Source organism: Priceomyces carsonii, assembly GCF_900007245.1.
Source record: "Priceomyces carsonii strain CBS4050 genome assembly, scaffold: Debaryomyces_carsonii_scaffold_2, whole genome shotgun sequence".
Classification (NCBI taxonomy): Eukaryota; Fungi; Ascomycota; class Pichiomycetes; order Serinales; family Debaryomycetaceae; genus Priceomyces; species Priceomyces carsonii.
The window spans coordinates 387,139-402,572 of record NW_026946675.1 but is presented as its reverse complement, the minus strand read 5'-3'; the positions used below and the strand labels follow the sequence as shown (position 1 = coordinate 402,572).

Sequence of the window (15,434 nt, the reverse complement as noted above, 5' to 3'; positions counted from 1 at the left end):
CTGGCTCATACTCTATATCACGCGTTATAGATTCACTTTTCAGTCATAACCATTGGCGTACATCGTCTTATGTACTTACGATGTTAATGCAAGAGTAATGTGGTTAATGAAAGCATAATAAGTAAAATGTTTCAACCCCCCGTACTCTTTCTTTCTAATGTCACTCTACCTATCACAAATCGCTCTAAGTCCTGCATGTGACTTGCGGATTCTAGCAGACGGCTCCATATTCTGAACTTCCAATTTGAACTTATCATATCACCATTTTCTGTCCATCACAAAACCATGACGGAACGTTCTGAAAAGGAACCTTTGCTTCAAGGAAATACAGGCATATTATATAAGGGAACTAGCAAATTGTCTCAATGCATTACCATAAAGAAGATCTTATCAACATTATTTCCTTGTTTCCCTGCAGCATATACTAAGTCTGAAACTAAAACAGAGCCTCCATCTGATGTTGGAGATATACTTATACATGGTGGAAGTACCTATTTCAACTGTGACTATTATCCATATTTTATAGACAAAATTTTATCAAGCCATGAAAAGTTGCAACTGTTAAGACGATTAATGAAATTACATGGTATAGGTGTTTATATTGTACCTTCAGGAGATGAGCACCAGTCAGAATATACAGCTTCTTCTGACAAGAGACGAGAATATATCACTGGGTTTACTGGTAGTGCTGGTACTGCGATAGTTACCCTTGACGATCCTGAAACTTTAAGTGGGGTTGCAGTTCTAGCAACCGATGGAAGGTATTTTTTACAAGCCGAAAAAGAGTTGGATCATAGGTTTTGGAAGTTATTGAAACAAGGTATTGCAGATGTACCTCATTGGTTAGATTACACTGCTGACATAGTACGCATCAATAAGTTCAGCAAAGTCATAGCTTGTGATCCCAGATTTATCAGTGTAGCAATCGGAGAATACTTTGAAGCAAGACTGTCTAAGAAAGAGAACGGCTTTGACTTTAAACCAAATCTTAAATACAACTTTATTGATGAGATCTGGGGAAAAGATAAACCTAATCGTCTGCGAGAACCAATTTATCACCTCTCGTTGAAGTATTCAGGTGAGCATACAAATGACAAATTGAAAAGAGTAAGGCATTTGATTGAATCAAAGCATAATTGTAACTCAATAGTGGTGTCTTCTTTGGATGATATTGCCTGGTTCCTAAATTTGAGATCTGACAGTGACATACCACAAACACCAGTTTTTTTTAGTTATTTGATAATCACTTCAGAATCGGTGTTATTCTACATTGACCCAGTAAAAATCAAAAATGGGTCTTCTGAGCTTCGCCATTATCTATCCTCTATTTCAGGATTAAAGATTAGGGATTACAATAGCTTTTATGAGGAGCTACCTAAAATTTTATCGAAGATCGGAAAAAACGGTGACATCGTTCTACCCTACAGAGATTTAACAAATTTCGCTCTTTTTTCATCAATCCGTGTGTTTTTTGGTCAAAACAGCTTAATATTTGACTCCATTATTGCGGAATTAAAATTAGGTAAAAATTCGGTAGAGCGTTCTAACGCGAAGCTTGCCCAGCGTAAGGATTCTTTAGCCTATATTTTATTTTTATCGTGGCTTGACCATGAGCTATTACAGAAAGGGTCAATCATATCGGAGTATGATGCTGCAATGAAAATTTATTCCATCAGGTCAAATTTTGCGAGCTTCAAAGGCCTTTCTTACGATACGATATCTTCTTCGGGCCCAAACGCATCAATTATTCACTATGCCCCGACAAAGGAGGAAAATTCAACGATCGACCCATCTTCCATTTACCTAATTGACTCAGGTGCTCAGTATCTCGAAGGTACAACTGATATAACTCGTACTTTGTTGTTCGAAGATAGTGACATAGAAAAGTATCGGCGATATTATACTTTAGTTTTAAAGGGTCATTTGGCAGTAGCGAGGGCAAAAATCCCTAAAAGTTCGAAAGATATTGGATCAATCCTAAATGCATATGCCCGCGAATATTTGTGGAACGAAGGTTTGGACTATAACCACGGGACAGGACATGGTGTTGGAAGTTTTCTCAGTGTACATGAGGGCCCTTTATATATACTGCCTTCTGTAGGAGGTTGTGGTTCTGAGTACTTTAAAATTGGAGCAATATTAACTGTTGAGCCCGGATACTACGTTGATGGGGTTTTTGGCATTCGCATTGAAAGTGAATTAGAAATCATTGAAATAGAGAGCGACCTGAAAACCTTCATCGGCTTCAATTACTTAACTAAAGTTCCGTTCTGCAGGAAATTGATTGACAGGGAATACTTGACACCACTAGAAATTGAGTGGATAAATGAATATCATGACCTGATAAGACATGAGTTCGGTCATACACTACTAAAGATGGGTCAAAATAGAGCTTATAAATGGCTTCAAAATGAAACTAAACCACTATAATGTATTGAATTGTACATATATCTACTGAGTTGAATGCATTTGTGATGAAGCAAAACTTTTCCTCGTTGGAAACTTCTTGTAGGTTGGACGCTGAAACCTAGCCGGCTTTTTTAAGTTACGCGTGGAAGGGCTCGATATATTGTTATCTGGTGCTGGTTTTTTGAGGATATCTATTCCTCCAATCTTATGTGATATAAATGGAGAGAGTCTAGTTTCAGTTGTTTTGCTTGATCTTGTGTTGAATATGGGATTCGCTGCCGAAATTTTAGAATCGGGGGGCTTGTAACTGGGCATTTTAAGTGTCGAAGGAATCGATCTTGGTGAACGCGTAAAAGCAAAATTAGGTTTCAGATCAGGATGCGAACCACTGACTGCTTTTTGAATGTAAGACTGTTCCAGGTCGGATGATTTCAATCTCTTATAATTGTTCGATAGATCATTAATTACCCTTTTGGATCTTGAGTTCATATTTTCCCAGTTATCCAAACGTGTAATATCAGGTGAATCCAGAGAAATGTCCCTGAACGTCGTGGATAGTCTACTTAATATTTCATTCCTGTCTTGTCGCACTTGCAAGGAGCTCTCCTCGAAAGTTTGTGTTTTTGAAGTACTAGTGTAAAATGGATGGTCATTAATTTTGAAACGTGGAGGGACTCCCCTGGACAATCTTGCTATCCTATCTATGTCACCCGCAGAATTGATTTCTTCTAATAAAGACGAAATAATTGTTACTGTAGCTGAGTCAACAAGCTTGAAGTCAGTGTTCTTCAGTTTCGCAAAATGAGAGGCAACCGCAGCAGAAGAGCAAGCTATTGCCAATAAAGTGGCCAGCACGTTCTCCGACTTAAATGTGCCTGTTATGATATTAAATATGTCACTTAGAGGATTTACCAACTTTGGATCTTTTGAAAATGATTCTATCTCTTTATCTTGTATAAACCTTTGGCGTTCTGCATCAGAGCCAGCCTGAAATTTTTCTTCCTCCTCTTTCTTCTCCTTTGCCATTCTTCTCCCTTTCCTTATATTATATTCTTCTTCAACCCACAAATTCTTTTCGGATGAATCATTTTCACCAAATATCAAAGCGGCTCTTTTCAAAACTCGAGATCTAAGGTCGTTGTCTTTGTTCCGTTCGGCGTTGACTACCCTCCATCTCTTTTTTCGTGCTCGATTTATCTGTCGAATTTTCTCTCTATATTCAAGGGAATCCAGTTTGGGTTGACCACTGCCAAGTATTGCACTAAAGCCTCCTCTTAGAGTAAAAAAATTAGATATAGTAGACATTATGGTGTTGCTGATAGAAATAATGTGCTCATTTGCAACGTCTTCATAATTTTCAGTAATATATGATGAGTTTTCATTTTGGTCCTTCTCGCCTAACATATTAAGGACTTTGTCTATTAAAATGAGAGACTGAGGAATATATTGTGATTGAATACGTTGTTGTCGTAAGAACTTTTTCGTATGACACAACGCTGAAACTATAGTTTCTTTTCCTCCTTCATTCTCATAATTGAACATTATTTCTTCAGGTGAAAGGGAAAACCTTTGGGAAGACTGCTTCTTCGTTAAAATATTAGTCATTTTCCTAATAACTTGCAAAACATTCTTTTCTGAACCAGTCTGATCAGAATGAATTTTGTTAGATATAGTTGATAGAACTTTAGAGAGCTCCAGTCCGATTTTAGTTCCATCTGTATTCCACGGATCTGATTTAAGAAGCTCTTCTAATGTTCTGATGGAGGAGTAGTTTTTCCTTGGTGCGCTCATAGATGACCGATGAAGTGCTAGAGTCTCCGCAATTGATAAAGATTCATCATCCGTTTTAGAGAGATCATCTTTCTCCAGATTATGCGTTGAAGCTTTCGAGTCATACTCTTGTTCCAAATCATCAATTGGAGAGTTTTTCTCATTAAAAGAGAGGTCTATATCTTTCGAACGTTGCAAAGAACTCAAGAAAGAAGCAATAGACGAAGGTAGTTGACGAATAAGAGTGGTAGTAGAATTATTTGATGCTTCCTCATCTTCTTCATGCAGTTCATAAGAAGCCTTGCTATCTTCATGTTCGATTTCCATGTTTGTCAACAAACCTTGTGGGTTTTCCATAGCCATGTTGAAGGCGTTCTGCAAAATGTCGTTCATCTGTGATTCTTCAAACTCTGCCTCGTGATTTATAATTCCTGGTGACACAGAAGACCCAGCATGTTCTAAACTTGTCGATGCATAATTATTTTTCTCGGATACATGCTTTGATGAGACAGTAACAGCTTCTTCTGTTCTACAATCTGAATGTTCATCATTTCTCAGATTTGACTCACTTGGATTACTCTTCTCTGTTGAATGGTTGCCAAGTAGCTCTTCCTCTACTTGGTTTGTAATTTCAGCAATCAAAGTCAGCAATATCTCCTTGGAGATCTTGGGACCATCCTGTCTAATTATACTATTTGACTCGGAAATCCTCTCTGCCACTTGTTTTGCAAAATCAGATGGACCAATTCTTCTATTGCTCGATAATTCTTCATTCTTGAAGTCTTTCACCTTTTCTAAGGCAACGCGAATCGTACGGGACTTAGAATCTTCCAAATTATCTTCCAAATAATTTGTCTCATGGGACGTACCTACTATAGCATTAAAGGCATCTCCTATAGCTCTTTCGAGTTCAATGTCCTGTTCTTCAATCAGCTGATGACCTTGTATAATTTTATCCTCTCCTTCAATTTCTAATAAATTTGTTCCAACATTTGGTAAATTACGTTCTTGCTTCCCCTTTTGGTGTTCCAGCTCATTAAGTTGTTCATTTTCCGAGTTATTGGAATGTTGAATTTCGCTTTTCATCTTAGGTTTATCCTTACGAGCAGCCGAGCTCTCCGGAACCTTGTTTTTACTACCGACATCAGAGACATGCACTGAGCTTATTGAGCTTATTTGATTCTCTTTTTTTAAAACATCATTGAAAGCATTCCCGATAACCACATTCAAATCCATCTCTTCATCCAGGCAGGAAGGGGCGTTACCATCATCTCCATCATGCTCCCCTCTCTCTATTTCACTCCTTATAGAGTCCCCAAAAGCGCTTTTTATTGCTGCTTCTAAATCCAAATCAGATTCATTTACTTGCCGTTCATCAGCTTCGTCCAGATTATTTGGTCCGAGATGCGATTCTATTTCTTCAAAATCCTCCAGCTCTGGTTCCTTAAAATTTTCACTCTCATGATGCTGGCCGTTCTTTATAAGTTCACTTTTTACTGAACTGGACTGATAAAAGTCATTCAAAACGTTTCCAATAGTCCGCTCAAGATTCGTATCTTCATGTTCATCCTGCCTGTTTGGCACGTCACAATTAAGAGAGATGTCATCTCGACCATGGTCAGCCAGCAGATAACTTAAGGAGGTTAATGAGTCTGATATCACCTTGTTTAAGTCAACAGCCTCATCTTTATGCTCTTCCCCTTTGCTCTCCATTTGAAAGTCTGACTCCAAAACTTTTCTTTTTCTGTATCAGCAAATATGACTGTTTTACGAATTACTTAGGTTATTTTTCGTAAAATGCATACTGAAGATTAGAAAACCCTCGATCATGTATATAACTTAATAATAAAATTCTAATCTAAATTACTATAATCTTCATCTAATAACGCGAAATTTACAGTTAAACCTAGCTTACCATGTCCTACACCTTCATATCCACCCTGCTTAATGATCCAATTGAAATTGTTTAGTTTTTCATTAGCATAACTTAGGACATTAATATCAAAAGTTCTGTTTCCAAAAGTCGGAATACTCACACAATAATCAGAATTAGCCAACTTCAAAAAATTTGTGTCAAATTGGAACACATAATTAGAGTTTTCATTAAAAACAAAATTTTCACAATTTGAAAGCGACGTGAAGAACCTCTTTCGGGCGATGGATGTTTCCGGAATTTTGAGTATGTTATCGATATTTCTATTCAAGTTCTCAGCAAAGTTAGTAGTGTCGGTGATTTTGGCTCCTTTATCCCGCTTTTCGACCGTTTTGGGTTCATCACTATCCGACTCCAGGAAAACATTGTCAATTGACACGTAGGAGAAGCTATTTAACGCTAAGCCGTAAAGGTAAGGCTTATCATTGTAAACATCACCTTTCACGGTATTGTTAATGAACCAATTGAAAAACTTCAATCCAGTAGCTAGTAAAGACGTTGGTACGTAGTCGCGAATAGGAACCGTAAAATCATTTCCAAATATCAACTCCGAACCTTTTATAGGATACTTAGGTCTAAAATGTACCTTTAGTCTCAAGTTTGGTTGTTCTTCTTCAGGATACACATTTCCAGGGTCATATGAGTCACCATTCAAGTAAGTCTTATCCCCCACGTTTTTCAAACTGTTGTTCAAGTGAGGTTTGGATCCGTCGAAGTTCTTTATACCGACAACGAGACTAAATACACCAATATCCGACTCGATCTCGAGAGGATAGTTAGTGTTGACGGGTACAACTCTAAAATTCTCTTCATAGGAATTCGACGCTTTAATTACTAGTCTCTTGGTAACATTGTCACCCATTATCACCAACAAATATTACTACTGTCCTCTTCTTCTTCAAAGTATAGCCGCTCCTTAATTGCTAAATGTACCGGGTCTTACACGTGATTGTCGCAAATGAACTACACACAGTTACTATAAAAACTTTCCCCACCTATAATGTAAATAGCATTCATGTCTCAGCTAGCTACTGAAATCCGAATAGCAACGATGTTTGATCAGATCTTTATGATCAATATCTAGTACATAAAATAGGATGATGTGACTAGTCTTTAAACTGATCTCGACCATCGAGATCACTAATAATTTACAAATATCGTGGAGCTCATAACCCTTTGTGATCACATCGCAGAGCAAATTACCCGGGATTTGGGCAAGTCGGTCCAACAATCTCCAGTGGTCATATAAATAGTCAGAGAAGCAAAAAGGCTTTTCTTTAGGAGGTAGAATAAAATTTAACAATTGAGTTGAATATTTAAGATAAAATTGAAAAGTCCAAGTTATATTCTTTATAAGTAAAATGACAAACTCATTAGAACAATTGAAAGCTACGGGAACTACAATCGTTACCGACACAGGTGAATTTGAGTCGATTGCTAAGTTTACACCACAGGATGCTACCACGAATCCTTCATTAATCTTGGCTGCTTCAAAAAAAGCCGAATATGCTAAATTGATTGATGTTGCTGTAGATTATGCTAAAGACAAGGGTGGTTCGCCAAAGGAAAAGGCTGCACTTGCTTTGGATCGTTTGTTAGTGGAATTTGGAAAAGAGATCTTGAAGATAGTTCCAGGTCGTGTTTCAACTGAAGTTGATGCAAGGTTATCTTTTGACAAAGAAGGAACAATAAAGAAAGCTATTCATTTAATCGAATTGTATAAGTCCCTTGGTATCCTGAAGGACCGTGTCTTGATTAAAGTTGCTTCAACGTGGGAAGGTATTCAAGCCGCACGTGAATTGGAATCCAAGTATGGTATTCACTGTAATTTGACTTTATTATTCTCTTTCGTACAAGCTGTTGCTTGTGCTGAAGCTAAAGTAACTTTAATTTCTCCATTCGTTGGTAGAATTTTGGATTGGTATAAGAAGAGTACCGGTCAAGAGTACGATTCTGAGTCAGATCCTGGTGTGCAGTCAGTAAGACAGATCTACAACTATTATAAGAAGTTTGGTTATAATACCATTGTTATGGGAGCATCCTTCAGAAACGTTGGTGAAATTAAAGCTTTAGCAGGATGTGATTTCTTAACTGTGGCTCCAAAGTTATTAGACGAATTATATAATTCGAACGAAAAGGTTGCAAAGGTTTTGGAAGCAGAATCTGCTAAGAAGTCTCTGGAAGAAAAGGTCTCATATGTTGATGATGAAGCAACTTTCAGATTTTTGTTGAACGATGATGCTATGGCCACAGAAAAGTTAGCTGAAGGAATTAGAAATTTCGCAAAGGATGCTCAAACTTTATTGACTCAATTAGAAGGAAAGTTCTAAGTATATATCAATGAATAAAAATTTTGTATTTTAATCCTACTTTCAACAAAATAAGTATATATAATTTCTATTATTACTAAGTCGTGTATTTGCAGAGAATTCAGAGTGAAATCCTGGTACCTTCATGTTAACTTTCACATTAATGTTGAAATCAAAGTATGCTGCGGCCACCCGTGGATATCCCAGAATCTCCATCGTCTCCTTTCCCTATTAAAATTGAGTCAAATATCATTTGTGGCTATGGGAGAGGATCTGCTGAGCTAGGAATTCCCACTGCGAATGTCCCTGTGAATGATGATATTAATGTTCTTGACACCGGCATTTATTATGGCTGGTGTCAATTAAAACCTGATACGTATACCCACCTGTCGAAACTGCAACGATCTGATGGAAATGAGATCACCTTTAATTACGGTTCTAGCTTAAAAAAAGAAGAGTTGGATGTTTTTCCAATGGTAATGTCAATTGGATGGAATCCATTTTATAATAATAAGCAGAAAGCGGCGGAGGTTCACATCATTCATAAATTCAATGATAATTTTTATGGTGCTACCATTAAGTACGTTGTTTTAGGCTACATTAGGCCTGAACTTAATTACACGACTAAAGGTAAGTATATTTTATAACTCGATTTGATGTTATCATAATTAAATAGTTGGCTACCGACCGGCTCCCTTTTGTTCTTGACCAGTTCGAGTTAATTACTAACTAATAATAATAGAAGCTTTGATTAAAGACATCAATTTAGATATAGATATAGCTTTGAAGGCACTTTCTAAGAAATCGTATTTGAGTTTCAAGAACTACGTCTGAATTTCGGAATTTGATTATACTTTATAAGTATATAACCATCTTTTTATGATTGGTCTTGCCTCAGGCTCGTATTGCTAGTATAGTTAGAATAGATATCAATTTTATAAGAATATCCCAATATTAGTATATGAATCTATGTGATTAGGAGTTTAATTCTGCATATACTAAGTTCGATGATCTAAGAACGCATTGCTATTATATTGACAAGCATTACCATATATTATCGGAATGGACTTGTGACATGTTGAAAGCAAGATATGGAGTCCGATTTCTTTCTATTGGCCTATGCTTATTATTTCTATATGTGCTTTGGAGAGAGCTCAAAAGTGATTACTCGAATGTGACATGCCCTGTGAAGTCTGGAGAACACCATTGTCAAATATTGAAGGACAGTTGTAATAACAAATATTTTGCAGTTGCTATAAAGTATTATTGCTCGAATTATTACCCTTCCAAGTTCTTGGAAGTTTTCATTGCCTGCAATTTAATCTTGATTTTAATATTATTACTTAGTACGTTGAGCACAATAGTCTCGAATTATATGTATGTTAGCTTGGAGAGCTTTGCAGAAATCTTCAAGATTAATGGACATACCTTGAGCTTTATTTTGATACCGTTGATAAATGCTTTACCAGACCTTATTGATTACCATATTACCATTAAAGCCAAATCGATAGAACTAGTGTTAGGTCAATTGATTGGTTCGAGCCTCATATTGTGTACAGTTATCATAGGTGTAATCTGCATCATCCGCCCTTTCAACATTCTGGACTTTAAACATTTGATGACGGATCTTGTTTGGCTCTTAGCAACCTTAATAATGTTGATATTTATACTATCAGATGAAAAAATAACCGTTATGGAATGTGCCGTTATGATGACAGGCTACCTATTTTATATATTTTATTTATTCTGGTTTGGGAAAGAGAGTGAAAGAGAAATGGCAGATGTTGTCTTAAATTTTGAAGAAGTACTAGATAATATTTCCGATGAAGATCTAGTAGGATATGGTTCGACAGGATCTATCAAATCTGATTCATCTGAAAATATTGTTGAAGAAATCATTATCCTGGATTCAATCAATGTTTTGAAGATTTATTTTGCTATATTGGATAATTTACTATTTTATCTAATTCCCATTTCAAGTTCTCAACATGAAGATAAGGATGTTCTTAATCAAGATATTTTTGTGAAATTGTGGTTCTCTTTCGAAATTCCAATCTTAATTAATATTCAGTTCTTCAATATTTCATGGATCAACATGATACCAATAATTCTCCTATTGACATTGTTAAACCAATTTCTAAATATCTCGAGAAGGTTGGGTACAGTATCTATTAATGTTTTAAGTATGGTTATATGCTTGATATTGATATCGGCTATTTCAGTTCAAATTTTGAAAATCTTAAAAAACTTTGGCCTAATTTTTAAAATATCAGACTACATCTTAGGATTATTAGTGTTTTCGATCAGTAATTCAATTAATGATTTGATAACAAATGTTACGATCGCAATTAAAGTGAGTCCTGTTTATGGTGTGAATTCATGTCTTGGTACACCAATTTTACTAACGCTCGTTGGGATTGGCATGCATGGCTTTTATGTCTCATTGATCGACAACTATTTGATAACTTTCAGTTTAAACAAGAATTTAATCTTAAGTACTATTGCGTTGATTTCGGTGACTTTATTTTTTCTAATATATGTCCCGTTGAACAAATGGAATTTTGACAGCAGGCTAGGAATAATTTTAGTTTCGGCTTATTTTATAATTTCTCTTATGAACTGTCTCACAGACTCAGACTAAGAATTGTCTAAGATGCTCATCAAAAGAATCTTTATTGGACTCATTATGGTTACAAAGCTTTTCCATTGAATGTTTGAAAATGATTGAATCCTTGAACGCAGGCTCGAATTTCTTGAAAAAGTCAATTAATGCACTATGCGCTATAGGATAATTCAAGATTTGCTTGAAAAACAAATCATTTTGAGTATCATTTATAACCTCTGTAAATATCCGTAATAGATAATCATCGTCGTCTCTATTTAATAGTCTTTCAATGCATATTAGCTTATTATAGATAGGCAATGGAACAGACGAGTTAAGTCGTATGTATAAGACGATAACATCTCTAGCTCTCGTATAATTCCCATTATAGATTTCTAAATCCACTAGCTTCAAGATAATCAGATAATGATTGTTCAATCTAACTGCTCTTTTCAAAGTCTCCTTGGCAGCAAGGAATTTTTTTGACATGAGCAAAAAATCAACATATCGCACCCAAAACTTCACATATTTGGCTGTCGCAATGAGACACCTTTCATATATGAGAGTAACGTACTCAATTGGATAGTTGATTTCAACAAAATTTAAATAGTTTTCCCAAGCAGCTAATTCCAGATTCTCGATTCCTTCATCACTGAAGTACTGAATTGAAATACTCTTTTCAAAATTGAACATTTGATAGGCTTTATACTGAGTGGTTATGTAAAGATCAGTGAATACCTTTTTCAACTTTGAGGAGCTGCTTTTCATGTCCTGATTCAGAAAATTGGACAAATCATTTTTAGGGACTAAGAATTGTATGCTTCTCTTTTGCATGGTATTTATATGCAGAAACATCAATTTGAAAAAGTAGTCATAATGGTATAGGGGTATCTCTATAATGATTCGTAACAAGATAAAATACTTCTCCTCAAAAGAATTACCTGCATTCGAATAGTTCTTCAAAAAGGACAAATACAAATCGTAAAACTCATATGAGTAATAGTGGTAGCCTATTTTAGATCTCGCCACTTCAAACAAGGATAGAACATCCATTAAATTATCAGAGATGGTGCTGATCTTGAACTTAAGGTAGCTAATCCACAATTCAATGGAATATTTCAAGAATATTAATGCCCTATTGTAGATATTATCTGCCTCGAGAACGCTGCCCAATTTAAGTTTCCATTCAGCGTATCTAATCCAATAATTCACTAATAAAGGATACTTCTCTAAAATATTTTCTAATGAAACTGACAACAATTGAAGCTCATCATTTGAACTGCATTTATTGAGGCCCTTTTTATTGTTCGCTTCAGCAGCATTAACCAACTTTTCATAGAGTCCTAGGCTTGTTGGATTTTCCAATAGCTTTAGACTGACATCAATCCATTCTATGTTATTCCCCAGGCTGCTGGCATTAAGATTCTCGACAAGTCTGAATGGAGTATTAGCTCGCAAAAACCTATCACCATCTCGAATGCGCGAATCTTTTTTCACTGAATTTCTAAACACCTCTATATCTTCATCAACTTGCGCCTCTGTGTCATTATTACCCATTTCGTAACTTATTGCAAACAAATAACTATTTTGTTGCTAGTACATGAACATCTTAATCACAAGAAAAAGTTCTAAAATATTTCGAAAAATATCGCAAATGTCGCGAAATATATTTAGAGTCGACTTGACGACAAAACAATGACACCCTGGAGTACGAATAGGCATATTCCGAAAGAAAGTATGCATTCGCTGTCTTGCTGCTTCAGATTGGGTCTGTCCAGATCTCTACTTTCACCCCGACGTATTACTCCAATCAGCTGTGGTAATCAATGCCATGTAAAGGATAGGTACAGTAATCAAAACAATTGTTATAAATGCACGTAACTTTAAACTATACCATGCATGCACAAGTAGCTCTTGTTAAATCTTATTATAAGACTTATGTGCATCCAGGGGGTCTATTGGTAGTTGCGCCACAAGACTAGGGGGGTCATCTGCCGCGCAATTATTAGCAACGGAGTCAACAAATCTAGGAAGATAACAAATTTAGACTGCACGCGTCGTAAAGTCGCCTGAATCTAACTATTACGAGACTCTATGCAGTATTGAGCCTTGTGATTGTCGATTTTAGGTCGGGCACGGGGGGGTACCCTTATAACCAAAAGTCGCCTAAAAGGCAATAGATTAAGAGTCCTGATTTATTATTTATTGTAAAGCTGCTATGTCAGCGTATGTGATAGAATGTGAGTGGTGTAGCTGTACGGAGATCGCTGCAGTCTTGGGTCTACAAACTTCATGGAGGAGAAAATAGACTAATCAAAAATTGTTATCGGTAGTGGTCCAAGTCCGGAATGGGTGACGGACGCAGATTTGTAAGCTTAATCCTGACGCATGAAGAGCAAGAAGAGAGAAATCGGGAGCTTATTTTTTTTATTTTGCTACAGCCTCCTCTTTGGTGGGGATAAACCCCCCCTATACAGGTACCAAAGCCTGATACGACGATGCCGCAGAACTTACTTGGATTTAGTGGGGAACAGGCTCGTGCAGGGTTTATGGGTTTATCATAATCCTGTCATCGGTTTACATACTACATACCAGTACTGAAGCAGAAGCCTGCTACACCTCATTGACTAGAATTTGGTAAGCTTGTATCATATGGTGTTAATCTGGTCGCACTCCTTGACTACAAATACAAGGAGTGTAATAAATTTACTTTTCGGGCAGTAATTCACAAAACCATAACTGCACTAGAAGAGCCACGTCTGAAGAGGATGTATTAAAATGTGTTGACATGCAGGGAGAGCGCATTATCTTGGTGTATTGTTCTAGATATCGCAACAGCGTTTGGGAAGGGGACAACGTTTGAGATCCGACATTGTATGACAAAGTCCAGACATAAGCATTAAGGTTCAGGCTTATTGCATATCTGTAACACTAAAAAGTGCCGAATTAGGTGTTGTGGTTGGACGCAGTATTTCCGGGAGGGTAGCAAAAAATGGGGCGTTGAGTATACAGATGAGAGTTTATTATACGTTTCATATTCTTGGTAAATGCAAATGGCAGCCTTTTCTTTTTTTGAATTTTTCCTATAAAATATATTTAAGGTGAGGTGTTCTATCCTAGTGAGAATATTCTAAGCCTATTCAGAATATAGAGCTAACAATTAAATGGTTGAGCAAATGTTCTCGTCCCACTATTTAGTTAGCCCTGACTTGTCATACATCCAAGAGGACTTTCAGCAACAGGCACCTGTTAGAGACTCTATTAATTTGAGTCTTAAATTTGGCAACTCAAAAGGGATCAGTGGCTATTGCAGCTACGCTAGCTCTAGTAGCAACATCAATTCTGGCAATAACATTAGCATGGCAGGTGAGAATAGCAACAACCATATTTGTAATAACAATAGTAACTATAACAATATCAATAGTATTGCCCTGGACGCAAACTTTGGTAGTTGGCCGAATGGGACTACCGGATTATGGAGCCCAACTGGATATACTCATTTCTCCAAGGATCTTGAGCTGGATTCGATTTCCAATCTTGAAACAGAGTTTTCGTCCCCCTTTATGGTATTTGATGCTGACAATTTAAATTCACACTTTAATTCAAATGAACGCTTTATTTCTGAAGTTGATAAATTTAATACAACAGACTACGGATCAGAGAATACTTTTTTTAACTCTCATCTGCTGTCAAGCCCTCGCAAGAGATCGGTTATAAGCTGTGATGATAGTGTTTCAACCTCTTCAACCTTGACGACCCCGGAGGCTGATTCTGGTTCGGCATCCGAAGAACAAATAACAGATTATCATCTAGATATAAAGACGGCTATAAAGTTGGCAACTAATGCTATCAGTAACTCCACAAACTCTGACCGTAGGGGACCTGTTAAAAGATTCGAAAGCGTCTCCGATAATCTAATAAAAAGGTTTTCAAAACAATCACTTACTAAGACGCTTCCTAAAAATGGCTCTCTCATCTGCACTCATTGTAATGAGACTTTTTCGTGCCACTTAGACATGGCCAGCCATTTCGATCAGTTTAAGCTAATCAGATCTCATAAATGTCCTATTAGCTCATGCCCTTTCAACATTATTGGTTTTGAGAAAAAGGCATTTTTAAGACATCACTTAATCTCGCAGCACTTCAAAAAAGGCTATCTTATTCCGGAATTTAATCAGTATGGCAAAGAAATTCACTCCATGATCTATAAATGCGATGAAAACGCTTGTGGTAAATGTTTTTATCGTAAAGATTCGTTGTCTCGTCATATAAAGCTTGTTCACAACAATAAGTCTTCAAAGTTCAATAGAAAAATTGAAAGAGAAAAGCAGTTTCTGAGAATAAAGAAGACAATCGAGTTATAGATACATATTATTATGTCTCTTTATTTCGCTTTGTAACCAAGACATTC

At 36.5% G+C, this 15,434-nt stretch overlaps 7 protein-coding genes across 7 annotated transcripts; 5 read left to right on the top strand and 2 right to left on the bottom strand.

The window, feature by feature from the left end:
- Window positions 1–285: 285 nt before the first annotated feature.
- PRCAT00001662001 (uncharacterized protein) lies at window positions 286–2,430 on the top strand (the record flags this gene model as incomplete). The annotated part of the gene is made up of 1 exon (XM_062951471.1): window positions 286–2,430. One exon carries the CDS (start codon window positions 286–288, stop codon window positions 2,428–2,430), a length of 2,145 nt encoding a protein of 714 aa, XP_062808470.1.
- A 21-nt stretch (window positions 2,431–2,451) lies between these two features.
- On the bottom strand, window positions 2,452–5,892 carry PRCAT00001661001 (uncharacterized protein; the record flags this gene model as incomplete). The annotated part of the gene is made up of 1 exon (XM_062951470.1): window positions 2,452–5,892. One exon carries the CDS (start codon window positions 5,890–5,892, stop codon window positions 2,452–2,454), a length of 3,441 nt encoding a protein of 1,146 aa, XP_062808469.1.
- Window positions 5,893–6,032: 140 nt separating this feature from the next.
- Window positions 6,033–6,974, bottom strand: PRCAT00001660001 (uncharacterized protein; the record flags this gene model as incomplete). The annotated part of the gene is made up of 1 exon (XM_062951469.1): window positions 6,033–6,974. The coding sequence occupies one exon, from the start codon at window positions 6,972–6,974 to the stop codon at window positions 6,033–6,035; it is 942 nt and encodes a 313-aa protein (XP_062808468.1).
- Window positions 6,975–7,473: 499 nt separating this feature from the next.
- TAL1 (sedoheptulose-7-phosphate:D-glyceraldehyde-3-phosphate transaldolase) lies at window positions 7,474–8,442 on the top strand (the record flags this gene model as incomplete). The annotated part of the gene is made up of 1 exon (XM_062951468.1): window positions 7,474–8,442. The coding sequence occupies one exon, from the start codon at window positions 7,474–7,476 to the stop codon at window positions 8,440–8,442; it is 969 nt and encodes a 322-aa protein (XP_062808467.1).
- A 158-nt stretch (window positions 8,443–8,600) lies between these two features.
- On the top strand, window positions 8,601–9,068 carry PRCAT00001658001 (riboflavin kinase; the record flags this gene model as incomplete). The annotated part of the gene is made up of 1 exon (XM_062951467.1): window positions 8,601–9,068. The coding sequence occupies one exon, from the start codon at window positions 8,601–8,603 to the stop codon at window positions 9,066–9,068; it is 468 nt and encodes a 155-aa protein (XP_062808466.1).
- Window positions 9,069–9,496: 428 nt separating this feature from the next.
- Window positions 9,497–11,062, top strand: PRCAT00001657001 (uncharacterized protein; the record flags this gene model as incomplete). Its single annotated transcript, XM_062951465.1, has 1 exon — window positions 9,497–11,062. One exon carries the CDS (start codon window positions 9,497–9,499, stop codon window positions 11,060–11,062), a length of 1,566 nt encoding a protein of 521 aa, XP_062808465.1.
- Window positions 11,063–14,187: 3,125 nt separating this feature from the next.
- RME1 (Rme1p) lies at window positions 14,188–15,387 on the top strand (the record flags this gene model as incomplete). The annotated part of the gene is made up of 1 exon (XM_062951464.1): window positions 14,188–15,387. The coding sequence occupies one exon, from the start codon at window positions 14,188–14,190 to the stop codon at window positions 15,385–15,387; it is 1,200 nt and encodes a 399-aa protein (XP_062808464.1).
- Window positions 15,388–15,434: the final 47 nt, after the last annotated feature.